We start from the raw sequence: 21,640 nt of genomic DNA on the forward strand, positions 1-21,640 counted from the left end.
CTATGATTAAATGGGCACAAGATGTTGGACATAACATAATGATGGCTGACTGGGAACGGTTATGGACCACAGGTATGAAATTTACGGCATATAATGCCTTAAGAGAAAATTTAATGAAAATAATTTATAGGTGGTACATGACACCAGTTAAGGTTCAAAAAATCTACCATTTGCCCGATAATAAATGTTGGAAATGTAACGAGACTGAAGGTACATTCTTTCACCTTTGGTGGACATGCCCAAGGATTAAGACATTCTGGGAGATGATTTATAATGAAATGAAAAAGGTATTTAAATATACCTTCCTTAAGAAACCAGAGGCCTTTCTCCTGGGCATGGTCGGCCAAGTGGTGTTAAAGAAGGATAGAACTTTTTTTATGTATGCAACAACAGCAGCAAGAATACTCATCGCGAAATATTGGAAGACACAAGATTTCCCCACCAGGGAAGAATGGCAGATGAAGTTGATGGACTACATGGAATTGGCGGAAATGACTGGCAGAATCCGAGACCAGGGAGAAGAGTCGGTGGAAGAAGACTGGAAAAAGTTTAAAGACTATTTACAGAAATACTGTAAAATTAATGAATGTTAGAAAAATGTTGGAATGAAGTTATATGGCTTTAGTAGAAATGTTATAAGGAATTAAGTATAAATAGATTATTAGAGCATTAAAGGGAAAAATAAGGTTAGAATGTGTTAAGACAATTATAGGATAGAAAACAGAGGAAGATGGAAAGGAATTGCTGAAACAATTAATAGAAGTGGAATACAAAAAGGGAGGTGTGAGGAGGTCGTGGAAATTAGTGAAAGAAAGATAAAATATTGAAATTGGACTGTGTTTTAAATGGTTTTTGTTTTGTTTTGTTAGTTGTATGTTAGTGTTTTGCAGTGTGTGTTTTTTTGTATTGTATTGTATTACTGTATGTTTTTTCTTTTTTGGTTTTTTGTAGTATTGTGTTCAATTTGTTGGAAAACTAATAAATATTATTATTTTAAAAAAAGATATTTGAGATTAAGTTTTGTATTTCTCTTTATAAACTCTAATAACATTTAGTTTAAAAAGAAAAAAGGGGGGAAGCTGCCTGTACTCAGCATTTAGTTGTTAAAGTAAGGGCCACACTTTTAACTGGGGGGGGCAGGTTTTGCTGGTGCTGTGAACCCTTGAGTACCCCCAGAAAAAAAGTCTGATTTCCACTATTTATTACACATGTGTGTCACAGCAAGCCTATCTTAAAATAGACGTGCCAACCTGCATGCAATGGTTTAAAAAAAAGGAACACCATTCTTAAGACAAGCCTGCTATCTGCTGTTTTATTAACTGGGGCATTTTTTGAGAGTCTTAAATCTTTTTTCTTTCTTCCTTTTAATGCATGCATTAGAGAAGTCACAATCAGAAGAGACTCTCCCACATGTACTTTCCTTTCTAAACCCGTTGATGCCAGTGGCAGGAGGTAAGGTAAATGGGTTGTGGGCGCAGGCTATCCTGCAGTTGTCAGAAGGCTGTAGTTTGGCTATTTCACGTCCTCCCCTCTCTTGGAAGAGATAACTGGCGGGCACGATGAAAGAAATGAAAAGGCCTGTTTGCTAACCACAACAGAGCTGCCATCTTTAATTCAGGACATGAGTTTCCTTCCTTTAAGAGCTCTGCCAAGGGCAGCTATTCCCATCCCAAGGATCTGCCTGATAAGACAGCAACCCTGCCCTGAAGGCAAATGGCAACTCTTCCTAGCCACCCATCACATGGGACACAAATCTCTCTAACCAATTGATAATAGCAAACAACCTCTCAAACTCTCTTTGTTTCACGGAGCACAAAGAACAAGGCTTGGGTGGAATTGGATGTTTCTGTTCGTTCTGTGGCTAAGCAGACTTCTCCTGGAGTTGAACAATGGAATGAAAACCATTCTCCCTTCAGTAAGGTATTGGCCCAGTTTTCCCCAACTTTATGGTTCTTCAATGTCTATGTTCTCCTTACACACCCATTTATGTAGTTTGTGGCAGTAGTCGTCATTCCAGTTATATCCGCCAGATGACGGCACGATGGATGTGCAGTCTTTCTCCAGCGCTCCATCATGCTCTGAGTAGCTAGGGTTGCCGAGAGACCAATATCTGGGGGCAAAAGGTGGAAAGACTTCCATTAATAATAAAAATAAATAAATAAATAAATAAATAAATAAATAAATAATAAATAAATAAATAAATAAATAAATAAATAAATAAATAAATAAATAATTTTATTTGTACCCCGGCTTCACCAGCCAAGACCAGGCTCAGGGCGGCTAACACCAGATATAAAACAATTGATTAAGATACAACTTAAAAACAAGATTAAAATACAACAGTAAAATGCAGCCTCATTTCAATAGAAACTCAAATCAAAAACTTTTTGGGGGATGAAAACGTCAAGTCTTCACCAAGGCTGGTCCTACGTGGGCCTGAAAAAAGCCTGGGAAGTCCCCAAATAGGAGTTCCATCACTGAAGGAGGAAGGAAAAAGGAAAGAGGGGGAGGGGATCAAGTTGATTCCAAGCCAAAGGCCAGGCGGAACAACTCTGTCTTACAGGCCCTGTGGAAAGAAATCAGATCCTGCAGGGCCCTGGTCTCATGAGAAAGAGCATTCCACCAAGTTGGGGCCAGTGTTGAAAAGGCCCTGCCTCTGGTTGAGGCTAATCTGACTTCCTTAGGGCCAGGGACCTCTAGGGTGTTGCTATTTATGGACCTTAAGGTCCTCCGCGGGGCATACCAGGAGAGGCGGTCCCGTAGGTATGAGGGTCCTAGGCCATTAAACTGGAGAGACAGAGAGAAGCTAGGTCTACCAAAGCAGAAGAACGAGGGTACTGCACCACTTTTGAACTTGAGCAAACTTTTGAAGACTCACTGTGCTTTAGTTCTGGATCCATCTGTCCATTTCCAGTTGCCTTCCTCGTTTTCATCTGTAAGGCCAATCCAGGTAGGATCACTGAGCTGAGAGGTGAGGTAGTTCTGCAGGAGGAAGAAACAACCTCACATGACAAAATGCCCAAACTCAGCGACTGAAGCATAAGTACCCTATTGGTCCGAATATAAGTTGCACTTCCTCCTCTCCCCCCCCCCCCAAATTCTGACCGTGAAAAGTTAAAGTCCGGCTTAAATTCGCGACCTTACCAAAATTGGCTTTTACGATATCGCTGCTGAAACAGACATGCAGTAAAACGGAGTGAATTTTAAAGGAGCGGCTGATATTTGGGTATTGTCTCTTTTTTCCTCCATGAATTTTAAAGGTGCGGGTTATATTTGCGTGAGGCTTATCTTTGGGCCAATACAGTATTGTGCACATTGGCAAAGCAGTCTGAATTGCATAAATAACACACTTCAGGAATAACCTCAACCTCTCTTGCCAGGAACCTGTTTAGTTTCACCCTACGTTAAGTGGGAACATGCTGGAGAATTTGCCTGACATTTTCTTGTGGTGACTCACTGCAAGAAATGTCAGTAGCGGTGGACAAGTGAATTTCACAAAAACCTATTTTTCGTCTTCCAACATCTTCCCGTCTTAAGCTGCCGTGGAACGCCAAGGTTTTCGAGGACGCAATTTGAAAGCCACTGCACACATACTGCATTAATTCTGTCACCACCACCATTCATAGGGGAGAGAGAATAAGAACAGATCATCTATCCAGGTAGGACGTGAGAGCAGTTTACCATCTGCTACCTCCCTGTCCTCCATTTGTGGTACTTCTCCAAGACATTTGAGCCTCCTACAGGGGGCAAGCCGCAAGCTGCACTCAGGAATTTTCAGCTAACAGGTCATGGACTTGCTTCAGCTTCCTGGAACAGCCTTAAAAGTAACATCTTCAGAAGTGCTATTGCCCCTTTGAGAACCATGAAGGTAAGGGAGGCCGTTTGGGTAACTGCTGTCTTAATTATGCAGTGGGGTAGAACTGGAAAAAAACAATCATATTTGGCAACCAATATATCCCTTTGGTTTCAGATAGTATATGGGTAAGGTAAAGGGACCTCTGACCATTAGGTCAAGTCGCGGACGACTCTGGGGTTGCAGAGCTCATCTTGCTTTATTGGGAGCCGGCGTACAGCTTCCGGGTCATATGGCCAGCATGACTAAGCCGCTTCTGGTGAACCAGAGCAGCGTACGGAAATGCCATTTACTTTCCCGCCAGAGCGGTACCTATTTATCTACTTGCACTTTGACGTGCTTTCGAACTGCTAGGTTGGCAGGAGCAGGGGCAATGGGAGCTCACCCCGTTGCAGGGATTTAAACCGCTGACCCTCTGATCAGCAAGTCCTAGGCTCTGTGGTTTAACCCACATCGCCACCTGCGTCCTTAGTATGTGGGTTGATGAGTCTTAAAAGCCTGGGACATAAATTTTCACAGCCCTCTTGTGGCTACAGACACTCCAAGCGTCCCTATTTTCCAGGGACGTCCCTGATTTAGAGAAACTGTCCTGGTTTCCGATATGATCCCACAATGTCCCACTTTTCCCTGTTTTCATGGGAGAAATGTTGGAGGGCATGGAGCTATTCGACTCCCAAGCCATCTGAAGGCAATGCTATGCAGTGGTACCTCTAGTTACTAACTTAAATCATTCTGGAGGTCTGTTCTTAACCTGAAACTGTTCTTAACCAGAGGTGTGCTTTTGCTAATGGGGCTTCTTGCTGCTGCTGTGCCTCTGGCACACGATTTCTGTTCTCATCCTGGGGCAAAGTTCTCAACTCGAGGTAATTCTTCCAGGTTAGCGGAGTTTGTAACCTGAAGCATTTGTAACCTGAGGCATTTGTAACTCGAGGTACCACTGTATAGGGAAGGTTTTTTTAAATGTTTCATTATGTTTTTATATATGTTTGAAGGGGACGCAGGTGGCACTGTGGTCTAAACCACAGAGCCTAGGGCTTGCTGATCAGAAGGTCAGCGGTTCGAATCCCCGCGATAGGGTGAGCTCCTGTTGATCGGTTCCTGCTCGTGCCCACCTAGCAGTTCGAAAGCACGTCAAGTGCAAGTAAATAAATAGGTACCGCCCCGGCGGGAAGGTAAACGGTGTTTCCGTGCGCTGCTCTGGTTCGCCAGAAGCGGCTTAGTCATGCTGGCCACATGACCCGGAAGCTGTCTGCGGACAAATGCCAGCTCCCTCAGCCTATAGAGTGAGATGAATGCAGCAACCCTCAAGTCATCTGCGACTAGACCTAATGGTCAGCGGTACCTTTACCTTTACCTTATATATGCTGGAAGCTGCCCAGAGTGGCTGGGGCAACTCAGTCAGATGGAAGGGGTATGAAGGGCCCCGTTTTCATGTTGCCACCCTCTGTATCTCTCGAGGAGGAGGTACACGAATGAGGGCCTCAGAAGATGATCTCAGGGTCCAGGTAGGTTCATATGGAAAGAGGCGGTCCTTGAGGTATTGTGGTCCTGAGCCATTTAAGGCTTTATAGGTCAAAACCAGCACTTTGAATTGGGCTCAGAAACTAATCGGTAGTCAGTGCAGTCGGACCAGGTAATATGTTCAAACCATCTTGCCAGTCCGGTGAGCAACCTGGCCGCTGAATTTTGCACCAGCTGAAGTTTCCGAACCGTCTTCAGAGGCAGCCTGACATATAACACATTGCAGTACAGTGGTACCTCAGGTTACAGACGCTTCAGGTTACAGACTCCGCTAACCCAGAAATAGTATTTCAAGTTAAGAACTTTGCTTCAGGATGAGAACAGAAATTGTGCTCCAGCGGCGCGGCAGCAGCGGGAGGCCCCATTAGCTACAGTGGTGCTTCAGGTTAAGAACAGGTTAACAACGGACCTCCGGAACGAATTAAGTACTTTACCCAAGGTACCACTGTAGATACATTTCTTTTTTTAATAGTTTCGTGCAGTACTTTTTTTTCTGTTGGGGTACGCATACCCCTAAACATTTTGTGAATCAAAGTTTGGCCTCATTGAGGGGCAGTATTTCAATACGAGTAGGAAAATGAGAATAACCCTTAACATTTTTTAAGGGGGGAAAAGCACTAGTTCCATGTCTTCCATCAAGCAAAAAATAACTGGAATATAAAGCAAGCTTTACGTTACGCGTTAGCATTCAAGCATCATAAATAAAGCACAGATAATGCAAGGAGCTGCACTTTGTGGGTCATGAAATATTTGCATGTGAAAGTAAGAACAGGGGTGGACAGAACAAAACACTTTGAATCCCAAATATCAAGGGGTGAGGAGGGGGGAAAGAAACATATAAGACCTGCTCTTCGTCACTTAGGATGGAGGCCAAGTGGGAGTCTCTAGTCAGGCAGAAGCTCTCGGCATCATGCCAGGTCTTTTCCTCATTAGAAATGTAGTAGAAACTCTTCCCAAAAAAATCCCAGCCACCAGCAGTCTTCGGTTTACCTTTCTTGAAGAGGTCTTCTGGGAGGAAAAGAAAGGCTTTTGAAATAGCAGGCATTGAATTGAGTATATGCTGGAAGGGCTTTTGAAATCTTGGTTTATTCATTCATAGAATCATGGAATTGTAGAGCTGGAAGGGACCCCAAGGGTCATCTAGTCCAACCCCCTGCAATGCAGGAATCTCAGCTAAATAATCCATGACCGATGGCCAGTCAACCTCTGCTTTAAAACCTCAGGAAGGAGAGTCCACCACCGCCCAAGGGAGACTGTTCCACTGTCAAACAGCTCTTACTGTCAGAAAGTTCTTCCTCATGTTTAGCCAGGATCTCCTTTTTTGTAACTTGAAGCCCTGGGTTCAAGTCCTACCCTCCAGAGCATGCTCCCTCTTCCATGTGACAGACCTTCACATATTTGAAGGTGGCCATCGTATCTCCTCTCAGTCCATGGATAAAACAGACACAATGAGATAGGCTACTAGATAAGTGTTTCGTGGTTATTGTATTTTTGTTTGGTTTTAAAAACAAATAAAAAAAAATTTGAGCAAGAGGTTGACATCCCTGCTCAGGCCTTAGGCATTCTGGGTTACCTGAGGTTATTCTCATATGCCTTTCTGTACTTCATAGGATTGTTGCAGGGATAAAATGGATAATCTAATGCATGATGTTCTGAGCTTCTTGAAGGAAGGAAAGAACCCCATTGAGAATAAACGTTATATCAATAGTGTTTCCATTGCAAAGGATCAAGTGAGTAGATTTTGATAAGCACTTCAGGGCTGCTTATCATCACCATATTTGAGGTTAGGGTGGATAATGGAACCCTCTGCATTGGAAGAGGTTCTGTAGGCCAGGAAGGGTGCTGAGGTTGAAGTTGAATGCTGAGATTGAGGTTGAACCCTGACAAGACAGAAGTACTGTTTTTGGGGGACAGGGGGCAGGCAGGTGTGGGGGACTCCCTGGTCCTGATGGGGTAACTGTGCCCCTGAAGGACCAGGTGCACAGCCTTGGAGTCATTCTGGACTCACAGCTGTCCATGGAGGCGCAGGTCAATTCTGTGTCCAGGGCAGCTGTCTCCCAGCTTCACCTGGCACACAGGATGAGACTCTACCTGCCCGCAGACTGTCTCACCAGAGTGGTGCATGCTCTAGTTATCTCCTGCTTGGACTACTGCAATGCGCTCTATGTGGGGCTACCTTTGAAGGTGACCCAGAAACTACAACTAATCCAGAATGTGGCAGTTAGACTGGTGACTGGGAGCGGCTGCCGAGACCACATAACACCGGTCTTGAAAGACCTACACTCTGAGCCGCTCTGAGCCCGGCCTTGGCTGGGGAGGGCGGGGTATAAATAAAAAATTATTATTATTATTATTATTATTATTATTATTATTATTATTATTATTATTATTATTATTATTACACTGGCTCCCAGTACGTTTCCGAGTACAATTCAAAGTGTTGGTGCTGACCTTGAAAGCCCTAAATGGCCTCAAAGGCCCAGTATACCTGAAGGAGCATCTCAACCCCCATCATTCAGACCGGACACTGAGGTCCAGCGCCGAGGGCCTTCTGGCAGTTCCCTCACTGCGAGAAGCCAAATTACAGGGAACCAGGCAGAGGGCCTTCTCGGTGGTGGCACCCACCCTGTGGAACACCCTCCCACCAGATGTCAAAGAGAAGAACAACTACCAGACTTTTAGAAGACATCTGAAGGCAGCCCTCTTTAGGGAAGCTTTTAATGTTTAACAGACCACTGTATTTTAATACTTTGTTGGAAGCCGCCCAGAGTGGCTGGGGAAACCCAGCCAGATGGGCAGGGTATAAATAATAAATTCTATTCTTCCATTCTATTCTGAGATTGGTGAAGAATGTCTCCCTGGTGCTCTTAGGACAAAGCTTCTCAAACTGTGGGCTGGGGCCCACCAGTAGAACTTGGACCACTCTTAGGTGGACCTCTCTGCCAAAGTCTGCCCAGTGCCTCCTCACTCACCTGCTCCACTCATTGTTTGGACCAAGCCAGCACCAACAGCTCCCTATCTCGCTGTGAAGGTGGCTGGGAGACAGAGACGTTCAACGATGGAAAGAAGGTCTACCTCATCGGAGGGGAAAAGGCCAGAGGAAGTGTTGAAGGAAATTAGAAAGTGAGCTGAAAGTAGGCGCTGGTGGTATTAATACAGTGGTACCTTGGTTTACAACCATAATCCTTTCCGGAGGTCCTTTTGTAAACCAAAACAGGTTGTAACCCAAGGCGCGCTTTCGCTAATGGGGCCTCCCAAAAAAAATTGTTCATAATCCCCCCAAAAAATGGGTTGTAATAAAAAAAAGTTTGCAAACTGGGACACGCACTGTCGGACTTGCATTCACCCAAGCTCCTCCGACGTGATTAACGACTTGAGCCTTTGATGAGGCTTCAAGCATGTTTCCCCTTTATGCAGAGTATCCAGCACAGGGAAGGAGCCAAGATAGCATAAGCTACATGGCTAAAGAGCGTTTTATTCCTAACTACGCAGACAGAAAATAAAATACATCCTCTCTCTGTGAGAACAGAGAGCAACCGAACAACAAAGGAACAGGAAACCAGCAACATCTCATCCGTCTCCTGTCTTCCGTGAGAATTCCAACAGCCTGGAATCTTTGGAATGCAAAACAGAGTCTTGTGACTCCAAGAGCACTGCACAGTGGCCACACACAGAAACTAACACACACTTCTGGGTTTGACGTGTTTGTAATCCAAAACGCATGCAAACCAGACTGTGTGTAAACCAAGGTACCACGGGAGATAGAGAGAAATGAGCTAAGAGAGGGAAGCTGCTACAGGGGGACAAAGTGAAAGTGAAAGGACCAGGAAGGAAGAATGAAACAAACGGGGCAGTATGAGGTGGATGGGAGTAAGGTACCATTTAAGGGTGAAAGAGTGGGAGAGCTTACCCAGGGTTTGGATCTCCTGGAACGAAGGTTAGCGGAGACTGCTCTATCCTTATGGCATATAGTTTTATTTACACAAATATACAACAAAGGTCTGAATAGTTAAAGCTATGGTTTTCCCAGTAGTGATGTATGAAAGTGAGAGCCGGACCATAAAGAAGGCTGATCGCCAAAGAATTGATGCTTTTGAATTCTGGTGCTGGAGGAGACTCTTGAGAGTCCCATGGACTGCAAGAAGATCAAACCTCTCCATTCTGAAGGAAATCAGCCCTGGGTGCTCACTGGAAGGACAGATCCTGAAGCTGAGGCTCCAAGACTTTGGCCACCTCAGGAGAAGAGAAGACTCCCTGGAAAAGACCCTGATGTTGGGAAAGATGGAGGGCACAAGGAGAAGGGGATGACAGAGGACGAGATGGTGGGACAGTGTTCTTGAAGCTACCAGCATGAGTTTGACCAAACTGCGGGAGGCAGTGGAAGACAGGAGTCCCCTGAGCACGAGGCTGAGGGGCTCGCAGCATTAGTACTAAGACGGCTCAGCCTGTAGAGCATGAGACTCTTACTCTCAGGGTTGTGGGTTTGAGCCCCACGTTGGGCAAAAGATTCCTACACTGACTAGATGACCCTGATGGTCCCTTCCAGCTCTATTCTTCTAGTGCAAAATCTCTTGCCTCTTCTGCATCTCTAGCTTCTAGCCTGCTTTCTCCTCAGCCACACACAATACGCTCCTGTTGTTCTCTCCACCTGACAGTTGGGGAGGGGGAAACCCACCCATTAATGGGGGGCACTATCACTTAGTTGTAGCTCTGGCAGCATAGCCCATTCTTTTGGGATGCTGATAAGGACACTTACGTGGCCAGGTAAGGCCAATGTCTGACCCGTTCAACAAACTCCTCTTGTCATATTCTAACCTCACTGGCTGCAACACCCCAAGTATCAGAAGAGACTTGGCATAATTCAGACTGACACACACACAAAGCAAACAAACAAACCCCTGCAACAAAAAATAAACAGATGAGACCTTGGAACAGTTCCTTTCCTGAGCATCTTAGAAGGCCCATGGGGGAGAAAATATCACTGTGAACTGGACTGAAGACTATACAGGGCTGTTTCAAATCTTCTAGTTATTAATCCCCAATAGAGTTTGGTTCCCGAGCCCACCGTAAACTCTGATTATCAGCATTTAACTTTCATTTAAGGTATTCTTGGATTTTGGTGACAGTTAATGGGCTGCCAATTTCCCATGCTGTAATCAGAGCATGTGACAGACAAACTTCAACTCACATATATTTGCTTGCCCTTGTATTTTCAAGATGGGTCAGATTTAGACATTTATTTGTTAAATTATAATTTTCATTTTACAACAAACAAAAGCGAAATCCCTTAAAAGCAACTTATTACATGTGTCCTATTTCGACACCCCTCCCCCTCTTTCTGTGGTTCCTTATGTTTATGATATTTTTGCTGCATTTCCAAATTAAACCTATTTATTATTTATCCAATGTATCCAATGTATGTTTTATATCACTGCACATTTTTACATTATTCCTTTAATGTCTTGCTCTGTTTACAATAATCTTATAATATATTCAATAAACTATTTCCATTTTTTATTTTAAAAAACTGCACATTTTTACATTAATCCTTTAATGTCTTGATCTGTTTACAATAATCTTATAATATATTCAATAAACTATTTCCATTTTTTATTTTAAAAAACTTTGTCATCTTGGTTTCTTATTCTCCCAGTAAGTTTTTCCATTTCTGCATAGTCCAGTAGTTTCTGTTTCCATTCCTCTTTAGTCAGAACATTTTCTTCTTTCTATCTTTGGGCAAATATCATTCAAGCGGCCGTGGTTGCATACATAAATACATTTTTATATTATTTAGGTAACACTAGTCCCATAATTCCCAAAAGCAAGGCCTCTGGGTTCTTAATAAAAGTTATCTTGAACATCTTTTTCACTTCATTCGTATTTAGACATTTAGATACTTACTGTACTTTCCTTTCCGTGCTTGGAAGGTCTTTTCCGATTGTTCTATTTTTGCTGGCAACTTTGCCACTTCTTCTGCTAAAGCTATGGCTAAAAACATTCTTAGAGTTAGGAGTTTATTTTTTGCTATCACCAACCTATATACACAGATGCCTTTGCTAGTTTATTTAAATAACCTGTCTTCCAATCTCACAATGTAGGGTGCCCAAGGGAGTCAACAAGTCAGGTATAAAACAAAACACCATATTCCCCCCCCCCCGGAAAAACAGCAACAATGCACAACCTTCCCCCCCCCCTCATAAAACTAAAACCATTAAGTGCTAAAATTAAAAAATTGTCCAGTAGCACCTTAGAGACCAACTAAGTTTGTTCTGGGTATAAGCTTTCATGTGCATGCACACTTCTTCAGATACACTTCAGTGCATGCACACGAAAGCTTATACAGTGGTGCCTCGCAAGACGAAAAGAATCCGTTCCTCGAGTCTCTTCGTTTTGCGGTTTTTTTGTCTTGCGAAGCAAGCCCATTAGCGGCTTAGCGGATTAGCGCTATTAGCAGCTTAGCGGATCAGCTGATAAGCGGTTTAGCGGCTTAGCGGATCAGCTGTTAAGCAGCTTAGCGGCTTAGGGTCAGCTCATAAGCGGCTTAGCGGCTTGGGGAAAAGGGGGGGAGGGGAAAAACCCACAGGAACTCGCAATACATTTTCGTCTTGCGAAGCAAGCCCATAGGAAATTCGTTTTGCGAAGCCCCTCCAAAACGGAAAACCCTTTCGTCTAGCGGGTTTTCCATCTTGCGAGGCATTCGTCTTGTGGGGCACCACTGTATCCAGAACAAACTTAGCTGGTCTCTAAGGTGCTACTGGACAAGTTTGTTAATAAAAATATTTATTCCGACTGCGTCAGACCAACACGGCTACCTACCTGAACCATTAAGTGCTGAAAGCAATGTCTGCAACAGCAAGAAAACAGCAAGAAAATTATCAAAGAAGCCAGAATGAATATTAGATAAGGGGAGCAAGCAAGTTGTTCTTTTCTTCTTTAAATTACAAACATTATAGAATGTTTTATAAACAATATTTAAACAATTAGCAAGCATAAAGTGCTGCCTTCCAGGATGAACGCAGGTGTTAAGCCTTGACCCACATGTCACCATGGGAAATCTTTTATATTACTGATTACCGTATTTTTCGCCCTATAGGACGCACTTTTCCCCCTCCAAAAATGGAGGGGAAATCTGTGTGCATCCTATGGGGCGAATGCAGGCTTTTGCTGAAGCTTGGTGCGCACCGACCCCTCTCGCTCTCCAGGCTTCAGGAAGCTATCAGCAAGCCTGGGGAGCCCGCAGGAGTTCCCGCAGGGCTCCCTAGGCTGCGGATAGCAGCCTGCTGGCCAGAGCGCGGGGGGGGGGGGAAATATTTTTTTTTCTTTATTTCCCCCCCCCCAAAAAAAAAACTAGGTGCGTCCTATGGGCTGGTGCGTCCTATAGGGCGAAAAATACGGTATACCTGAAGGAGCATCTCCACCCCCATCGTTCTGCCCAGACACTGAGGTCCAGCGCCAAGGGCCTTCTGGCGGTTCCCTCATTGCGAGAAGCCAAGTTATAGGGAACCAGGCAGAGGGCCTTCTCGGTGGTGGCGCCTGCCCTGTGGAAAGCCCACCCACCAGATGTCAAAGAGAAGAACAACTACCAGACTTTTAGAAGACATCTGAAGGCAGCCCTGTTTAGGGAAGCTTTTAATGTGTAACAGACCACTGTATTTTATATATATATATATATATACATTTTTTAGACCACTGTATTTTAATACTTTGTTGGAAGCCGCCCAGAGTGGCTGGGGAAACCCAGCCAGATGGGCAGGGTATAAATAATAAATTCTATTCTATCCTATTCTATTCTATTAAATCCACATCGTGCACTTCAATTTTAAGCGCTAGGATAATTTCTCCCTAGTGGCTTCTGTGACTGAGATGGGAAAGTACTGTATTATTGTTACTAAACGATATAAACTGAGACCATAGGGAGCCAAACCTATCCTTCTATGTTATTCCTTTTATCACCCTCTGATGGTCAGTTTGGCATTCCATAACTGTTCTATTTCACACATACTGGTTGCACGTTTCTGTGGTGGGAGAGGGTGCTTTTCCCCTCAGCTGGAAGCAAATACTTGTCTCACTGCTGTCGTAAGAAAGAAGACCAACTCTTTATGTTTGACACTTGCATTGATATTGTTTTCTTTTGAAAGCAGGGCTAACATGGGATCGGGTACAAGATGTTGCCCCTTAAGGATGACAATGAAAAAAATTGGATCCTGAAACCTTTAAGAAGCAGACAGTCTCAGCACATGTGGAGGATTGTGCCTTTAAGATTACATCCTCTCCACCTTCAGAAGATTCTTCCATTTTACTTTCTTTCTTCTGAGATTTTAAAAGTGGGCAGCTGTTTTTAAACCAATGAAAAATGAACCAGTCTTTCTGTTCCACTTACGAGACGTGTGAGCGATCTTCGGATTCCTGAGCCCATCTGCCATATTGACCCTCAGTTTTTTCATTGGTAATAGAAGCGGGTTTTCGGAATCTGTGATCAACCTGATATCTAAAGTTGTTGAAACAAGGGAGGGTGCTTAGATTTCCAGCTGCCTAATATCTGCTTACTTATTAATAATGTCTGTACATTATTATGACAAAATTCCCATGACAAAATGTTCAGGCTGGCTTATAAAAAATAAGAATGAAGCAATCTCAATAAAGCTCTATGGTATTCCACTCTGGCTGCCAGGGTTTGCCCAGTTGGTAGAACAAGGGCAGGCAGCTTTCCTCTTCAAGATTTTTACTGTCTCACACAAGGTAGAGACTGTCGCCTGGTTGAGATTTCTTCTATGCTGGTTAAACATCTGCCTTACATCAGATAAAGATCCTCTCCTCAGCAAAGTCTTGTCAGGCCCCTTTCTTTCCCCATGGCTACAACAGTTTAACAAGGAGGTACAACAACTTGGGTTGTCAGTGGAACTTTTGTGATCGATGTCCCTACCATCTGCCAAGGCTATAATAAAATCTAGGTTGTGGGATATTGAATGCCAAGAACTAACAGTAGCAGCAGAGAAAACATGTTCCCCTCTTTATTTCCAACTTTCTTGGGCACATGAAACTAACCACAATTACCTTGAACCTCTGCTTAACTCTCAAGAAAGAAGGGCATTTTTGCTGGCCAGGTTTAATTCAAATCCATCAAACCTCCTTTGGGAAAGGTTCTCAGGCAGGGTGGAAGGAGAAAGAACTTGCCCAGGTGAAGACCACCTAGTGGAAACCCTTACAAATATGGTTCTCAGTTGTAAACTAATAATAATAATAATAATAATAATAATAATAATAATAATAATAATAATAATAATAATAATAAATTTTATTTATATCCCGCCCTCCCCAGCCGAAGCTGGGCTCAGGGTGGCAAACAACAATCAAAATAATCCAGCATTCTAAAAACATTCATTATAAAATTAATTAAAATCAAATTGATGGCAACCATTAAGCAAAATTCTGTGCAGATTGCCAGAGGAGGGGGTCAGGCTGTGCCCTGACCAAAGGCCTGGTGGAACAGCTCTGTCTTGCAGGCCCTGCGGAAAGATGTCAAGTCCCGCAGGGCCCTAGTCTCTTGTGACAGAGCGTTCCACCAGATTGGAGCCTCAGCCGAAAAAGCCCTGGCTCTAGTTGAGGCCAGCCTAACCTCTCTGTGGCCTGGGATCTTCAGGATGTTTTTATTTGCAGACCGTAAATTTCTCTGTGGGACATACCAGGAGAGGCGGTCCCGTAGGTACGAGGGTCCTAGGCCGTATAGTGCCCATATGCTGATCTCCGTCAGCAATTTCTAGATCAACTCTGTATCCCCAAATGGAAACCAGAGTTGGAGGTCATACATTTTCTATTACTGAGGAATGATCAGGAGCTCACCAAGTTAGTGGCTAAATATCTCTATTTGGTTTTTTGTCGTCGAAATACACTGCAGACGTCTGATCTCCCTGGAGACCAAGAGATGTGACAATAGACTGCTCTGCCTCCTTTGTTTTAGCAAATGTTTTGTGCCACTGGGGAAGTGGTAATTCTGTACTGATTTGTTTTGGATGTTGTATGTGATGCCAATAAAAGGTTTGATGAATAAAGCAACAATCAAAAGCAATATACACACAGTTCCCTCACCACTATGCTCCCACTGCAAGGTACTTGCCTCCCCAAGGACACATGCTGAGATGGAGTCCCTACGGAAAGACTGGCACAAGCTGGGAAAAGTCTGGGCTCCGGCCAGTGGAAGTTCCACCCAGGGACCGGTGTCCATTCACCAGCCATGAGGAGAAGGAGGCACCTTCAAAGCCCCAAAGACCTGGCCTAGGTGCAGCTCACCTCCTCATGGCTCCAGAACGCAACAGTCACACAGCCTTGGTGAGGGAGCCAGGTTGCGCCCCGTCAGAATTCTGCGCCCGGGGCCATGTCACCTCTCTCCACCCCACACTACGCCACTGTGTTTTTGCCAGGTGTCTCAAAGAAGATGGTAAAGGTAAAAGGACCCCTGACCATTAGGTCCAGTCATGGCCGACTGGGGTTGTGGCGCTCATCTCGCTTTATTGGCCGAGGGAGCCAGCGTACAGCTTCCGGGTCATGGCCAGCATGACTAAGCCGCTTCTGGTGAACCAGAGCAGCACATGGAAACACCATTTACCTTCTCGACGGAGTGGTACCTATTTATCTACTTGCACTTTGACGTGCTTTCAAACTGCTAGGTTGGCAGGAGCTGGGACCGAGCAACGGGAGCTCACCCCGTCGCGGGGATTCGAACCGCCGACCTTCTGATTGGCAAGCCCTAGGCTCTGTGGTTTAACCCACAGCGCCACCCGCAACACTCAAAGAAGATGGTACCTGCCTAATATTAATAGGCGAGGAGTTCCAAAGTTCAGGTGCCACCACGCTAAACGAGTGGCTTCTTACAAGTGCAGAAGGGGCACCGCGTGGCATTTGGAAAAGTGCAAGTTCCGAAGATGGAAGTAAACTGGTGTTGGCACGTACAGAGTGAAACAATGCCTCAGGCAAACTGGTCCACGGTTTTTATGCGTGCCAAACGCAGGTTGGTTTGTTTAATCCTCCTGCGGCGATTCTAGTGCGTGGCAAGAGAAAGCAGGCAGCGTAGCTTATTCAACAGAGGTTGCACGACAGCAGCTCGAGCTGGACTTACAGAGAACAAGCATAGTGAAGAAGCTGATAATGCAGATGGTTCCAAAGGTGGAATAGAATGTCCATTTGAGCTTCCCAGGAGGTGGTTTTGGTGGCTCCTCTGGCTTTTCCGCCGCTGCAGGTTTCTTTGGGGCCATGGCTAGAGAGACAAGCAGAAAGAAACACCCACGAAGAGACTAGCTCAAGAGACAAGCTCACCATCAAGCCTCAAACACGTAGGCGCCATCTATGCAGGGCCATGGGCGCCCAGGCACCCGCAAAGTTCTACATCCCAGGGCATGCACGCGGCCTCCGGGAGGGGCATCTCTGGCAGCCAGCACCGCACGCCAGGCGTATTTGCGCAATCAGTGGGCAGATTTTTCATGACAATCGCGAAAATCCACCCACTGGGGGTGTGAGCACCACCACGCCAATCCGCCCAGGGGATTTTGTCACACACACTATTGGGATTTCAGCTCCGTTCTTCCGAACTGATAAGGCTCATCTTCCTCCAAGCCCTCCCAGCAGAGCATTAAAACCACACAACGGAAGGATGAGATAGATATGGGCTACATGCTATGCTTTATTACTACGCTATGCAGAGAGCAAAGGAATATACATCTTCTCTCTATGAGAGCAGAGAGCAACTGTACAAAGGAAACAAAAGAACAAAGGAAACAGGAAACCAGTAACGTCACATCCCGTCTCCCTTTCCCGTGAGACTCCAACAGTCTGGAATCCCTGGAATGTAAACACAGTCCTGTGACTGCAAGCAGCTGCACAGTGAGAAACAGAAACTAACACACATCCCGGCATGACACCCGGGGCTGGTCGCATGCCCTGCACCTCCCTTGTGACGCCCCTGACCATCAATAGCCCTCTCTTCCATGAATTTCTCTGATCCTCTTTTAAAGTCATCCAAATTGGTGGCCATCACTGCCTGCTGTGGCAGGGAGTTCCATAGTTTAACCATGCACTATGTGAAGAAGAACTTCCTTTTAATCTTTAAACATTTAGCTTCATTGAATGCCCACAAGTTCTGGGCACTATCTACTGATTATATGAAGAAATATTATAAGCAGACAATTAGCCTAGCAGGATGGTAATATTTTCAGCAGTGTAAGTTAGAACTAGAGATAATGGGAAGAGCAGAGAAAGACTGGGGAAACTAAGAAGACGTGAGAGGAACTGGAAGTTAAAAGGAACCATGTATTGAGAGGAAGGGAAGTCTGACAATGACTGTATTTTTTTTTTTTAATGTAATAGAATATGTAATATGTAATTATTTTCAGGTTTTGTTTTGTTTTTGCATCGTAATGTATCAGAAATGCAAATAAAATAATAATAATATCCTGCAGCCTTTTAAATGTATCTGTGAGAAGGGGCGATTGTTGTGTTGTTGTTTTGCTTTAATTCTTCATTGTGTTTTATCTTGTATTTTATTCCATGAACCACTCTGAGATATTTCAATGAAGGGCAGTACAAAATTTTAAAAAAATAAAATGCCCACGACTTTTAGCATTATGAGAGAGGGAGAGGAAAAACTTTTTTCTATCCACTTTCTCCATGCCGTGCAAAATTTTATGAACTTCTATCATGTCACAACTCAATCACCTTTTCTCTAAATTAGAAAGTCCCAAATGCTGCAACCTTCACTCATTGATCATTTTGGGTTGCCCTTTTCTGAGCCTTTTCCAACCCCACAACACCTTTTTTGAGGTGTGGCGGCCAGAATTGTGCCCAGTACTCTAAGTCCTTTCACACCATAGATTTGTATAATGACATTATGATCCTCCTGAGTCCTGGCAGTTTTGTTTTCAGTTCCTTTCCTAACGATCCCTAGCATGGAATTTGTCTTTTACACAGCTACCGCACACTGAGTTGACATCTTTATCCGTCTATCTACTACAACCCCAAGGTTTCATTCTCGGTCAGCCACTGCCCGTTCAGATCCCATGAGCACATACAGTGGTACCTCAGGTTAAGTACTTAATTCGTTCTGGAGGTCCGTTCTTAACCTGAAGCACCACTTTAGCTAATGGGGCCTCTTGCTTCTGCTGCACCACCGGAGCACAATTTCTGTTCTCATCCTGAAGCAAAGTTCTTAACCCGAGGTACTATTTCTGGGTTAGTGGAGTCTGTAACCTGAAGCGTATGTAACCCGAGGTACCACTGTTTCTGAAACTAAGGGGTTTTGACCCCAGTGTCTATCAACTTGTTTTCAGTGAATTACATTTGCAATTTTACCACCCGTTCACTCAATTTGGAGAGGTCCGTTTGGAGCATGTCACAATTTCGATCACAATTTAAGGAAAAAAATCCTTAAATAAGAGACATGAGGGAATGGTTAATGGACTTCAATGTCTGTACACTAATGCGCAAAGCATGGGAAATAAACAAGATGAGCTTGAGCTCTTGGTACAGCAAACTAAATATGGCATAATAGGCATCACTGAAACCTGGTGGGATAAGTCCCACGATTGGAATGTAATAATGGGGGGATACAATCTATTTCAGAGAAACAGACCAGACAAGAAAGGAGGAGGAGTGGCGTTATATGTCAGGGATGTGTATACCTGTGAAGAGATCCAAGATTTACAACCTCAAGGCCAAAGTGAGAGCATTTGGGTCAAAATTAAGGGAGAGAAGAATAACAGAGACCTCATTGTGGGAGTTTACTATAGATCCCCAAGCCAAACAGAGGACATAGATGATGCCTTCCTGGAACAGATGGCCAAGCATGCAAAAGGAAGGGAGATAGTAGTAATGGGGGACTTCAATTACCCGGATATTTGTTGGATGTCAAACTCAGCCAAGAGCATAAGGTCAAACAGATTCCTCACTGGCCTTGCAGACAACTTCATTGTCCAGAAAGTGGGAGAAGCAACAAGAGGAACAGCCATTTTAGATCTGGTCCTAACCAATGTTGATGACCTGGTTAGTGGGGTAGAAGTGGAAGGATCATTAGGCACGAATGATCATGCTCTTCTGAAGTTTACTATACAGCGGAAAGGAGCAGCCAAGCATACTAGGACTCAATTTCCTGACTTTAAGAAAGCCGACTTCATAAAACTTAGGGAAGTGCTGGGTGAGATCCCATGGACAGTAATACTAAAAGGAAAGGGAGTTCATGAGGGCTGGGAGTTAGTTAAGAGGGAGATAGTAAAAGCACAACGTCAGGCAATACCAATGAGACGGAAACATGGAAGGTGCCTAAAGAAGCCAGGGTGGCTATCTAAAGAACTTTTAACTGAGTTAAGATTAAAAAAGGATGTGTACAAAAATGGAAAAGGGGGGAAACCACCAAAGAGGAATTCAAACAAATAGCCAGCACGTGTAGACACAAAGTCAGAAAAGCTAAAGCACAGAATGAACTCAGGCTTGCTAGAGAGGTTAAAAGCAACAAAAAAGGCTTCTATGGGTATGTTCGTAGCAAAAGGAAGAACAAAGAAACAGTGGGGTCACTCAGAGGAGAAGATGGTGAAATGCAAAAATGGTCAAAGGCCTGGAAACGATGCCTTATGAGGAACAGCTAAGGGAGCTGGGCATCTTTAGCCTGGAGAAGAGGAGGTTAAGGGGTGATATGATAGCCATGTTCAAATATATAAAAGGATGTCACATAGAGGAGGGAGAAAGGTTGTTTTCTGCTGCTCCAGAGAAGCGGACACGGAGCAATGGATCCAAACTACAAGAAAGAAGATTCCACCTAAACATTAGGAAGAACTTCCTGACAGTAAGAGCTGTTCGACAGTGGAATTTGCTGCCAAGGAGTGTGGTGGAGTCTCCTTTTTTGGAGGTCTTTAAGCAGAGGCTTGACAACCATATGTCAGGAGTGCTCTGATGGTGTTTCCTGCTTGGCAGGGGGTTGGACTCGATGGCCCTTGTGGTCTCTTCCAACTCTATGATTCTATGATTCTCTTTGTTTTACTGGCCCTGAACAATTGGTTGACATCAACATACTTCATACACCTCACTGCTTACTCTAGATCATTTGAAAGCATAGATCCCAACACTGATCCTTTGGGGCCTTCACCTTCTCCATTTCTCCCTTCGGGGAGCTGGCCATTTCTTCCTCCTCTCTACTTTATGCTACTTAACCAATTCCTGGTCCACAAAAGGACCTCTCCTCTCATTCCATGACTTCTAAGCTTACTCAGGAGTCTTTGGCGAGGCCTATTTCTCCTTTCTCCACCTACCTTTCTCACTTTCCTATCTTCCCAACATAGTGCAAGCAGCAGCTGTGTGAGTCCAGCTGCTTGCTGATTGGCTGCCTGCTCTCCTCTTCCACCATACACAATCACAAGCACACCTGTAGCTGAAAGGTAAAATGCATTGTGATGTCACTGAGGGGGGTGAGGCTGCAGACCTTGGCATCCCGTGTCAAACAAAGCAAGGCAAGAGGATCCTCACCCATTGTGGGTGTAGATACCAGCAAGTTTCTCTTCTCAGTCTCTTCCGGCCTAAACATACCCAACTCCTTCAACTGTTCCTCACCAGGCTTGGTTTCCAGACCCTTTGTCATTTTGGTTGCCCTCCTCTGCACATGTTCCAGCTTGCCAGCGTCCTTCTAAAATTGTGGCACCCAGAACTGGACACAGTATTTCCTGCTTGGCAGGGGGTTGGACTCGATGGCCCTTGTGGTCTCTTCCAACTCTATGATTCTATGATTCTATGATTCTAAGTGTGGTCTGACCAAGGCAAAATAGAGTGGGACTATTACAATACAATATGATACGATACGATACGATACGATATGATAATCTTTATTGTCATTGTCCCATACAAAACAACGAAATCGAAAATATCCAAATAAGACATTCAAAACCAACAAGCCTGCTATCCCAGCTATCCCAACCTGGTTAGCCCCCTAAAAAAATACTCTGACGCCCCATTTTAAAATACAATATACTCCCATAGAGACTCCTTACACTGCATTTAAAACCAAAATCGCATTTGAATAGAAACTGTTTCTCAGGCAGCTAGTCCTAGTCTTTATAACCCTGTACCTTCTTCCAGAAGGCAGAAGCTGAAAGAGATCATTTCCGGGGTGCGCACTATCCTGCACTATCTCTGCAGCTTTCTTATAGCACCTGGAAGCATAGATTTGATCCAAGGTGGGAAGAGTGCACCCAATTATTCTCTCTGCAGTCTTTACACCCCACTTTACAACCCTGC

At 44.4% G+C, this 21,640-nt stretch overlaps 1 protein-coding gene across 3 annotated transcripts; it reads right to left on the bottom strand.

Annotated features, from left to right (window-relative positions):
* Nucleotides 1-1,770: 1,770 nt before the first annotated feature.
* On the bottom strand, nt 1,771-20,792 carry LOC308594333 (uncharacterized protein). Of its 3 annotated transcripts, none has more exons than XM_081207444.1 (7): nt 20,662-20,792; nt 16,488-16,625; nt 13,755-13,862; nt 11,276-11,362; nt 6,219-6,379; nt 2,879-2,982; nt 1,771-2,110 (listed from the first exon to the last, which is right to left on the bottom strand). In XM_081207444.1, exons 2-7 carry the CDS (start codon nt 16,621-16,623, stop codon nt 1,945-1,947), a joined length of 762 nt encoding a protein of 253 aa, XP_081063570.1. In that variant the 5' UTR covers nt 16,624-16,625; nt 20,662-20,792; the 3' UTR covers nt 1,771-1,944. The 3 variants fall into 3 exon arrangements, with proteins under 3 accessions (XP_081063570.1, XP_081063568.1, XP_081063569.1); XM_081207442.1 differs by having other exon boundaries at nt 6,219-6,382; XM_081207443.1 differs by lacking the exon at nt 20,662-20,792 and adding an exon at nt 20,447-20,655 and having other exon boundaries at nt 6,219-6,382.
* Between the last annotated feature and the right edge of the window lie 848 nt (nt 20,793-21,640).

Source organism: Podarcis bocagei, assembly GCF_964188305.1.
Source record: "Podarcis bocagei genome assembly, chromosome: 9".
Classification (NCBI taxonomy): Eukaryota; Metazoa; Chordata; class Lepidosauria; order Squamata; family Lacertidae; genus Podarcis; species Podarcis bocagei.

Bases quoted from the DNA above. Each gene is read 5' to 3' on its own strand.
- LOC308594333 (XM_081207442.1), bottom strand. From the start codon at position 16,623: ATGGCCCCAAAGAAACCTGCAGCGGCGGAAAAGCCAGAGGAGCCACCA. The intron at 11,363-13,754 runs GTAAGTGGAACA...GAATGTTTTTAG, and splicing joins GAAGATCGCTCACACGTCTC to CCATAGCTTTAGCAGAAGAA. The intron at 2,111-2,878 runs GTGAGTCTTCAA...TTTTGCCCCCAG, and splicing joins GGATCCAGAACTAAAGCACA to ATATTGGTCTCTCGGCAACC.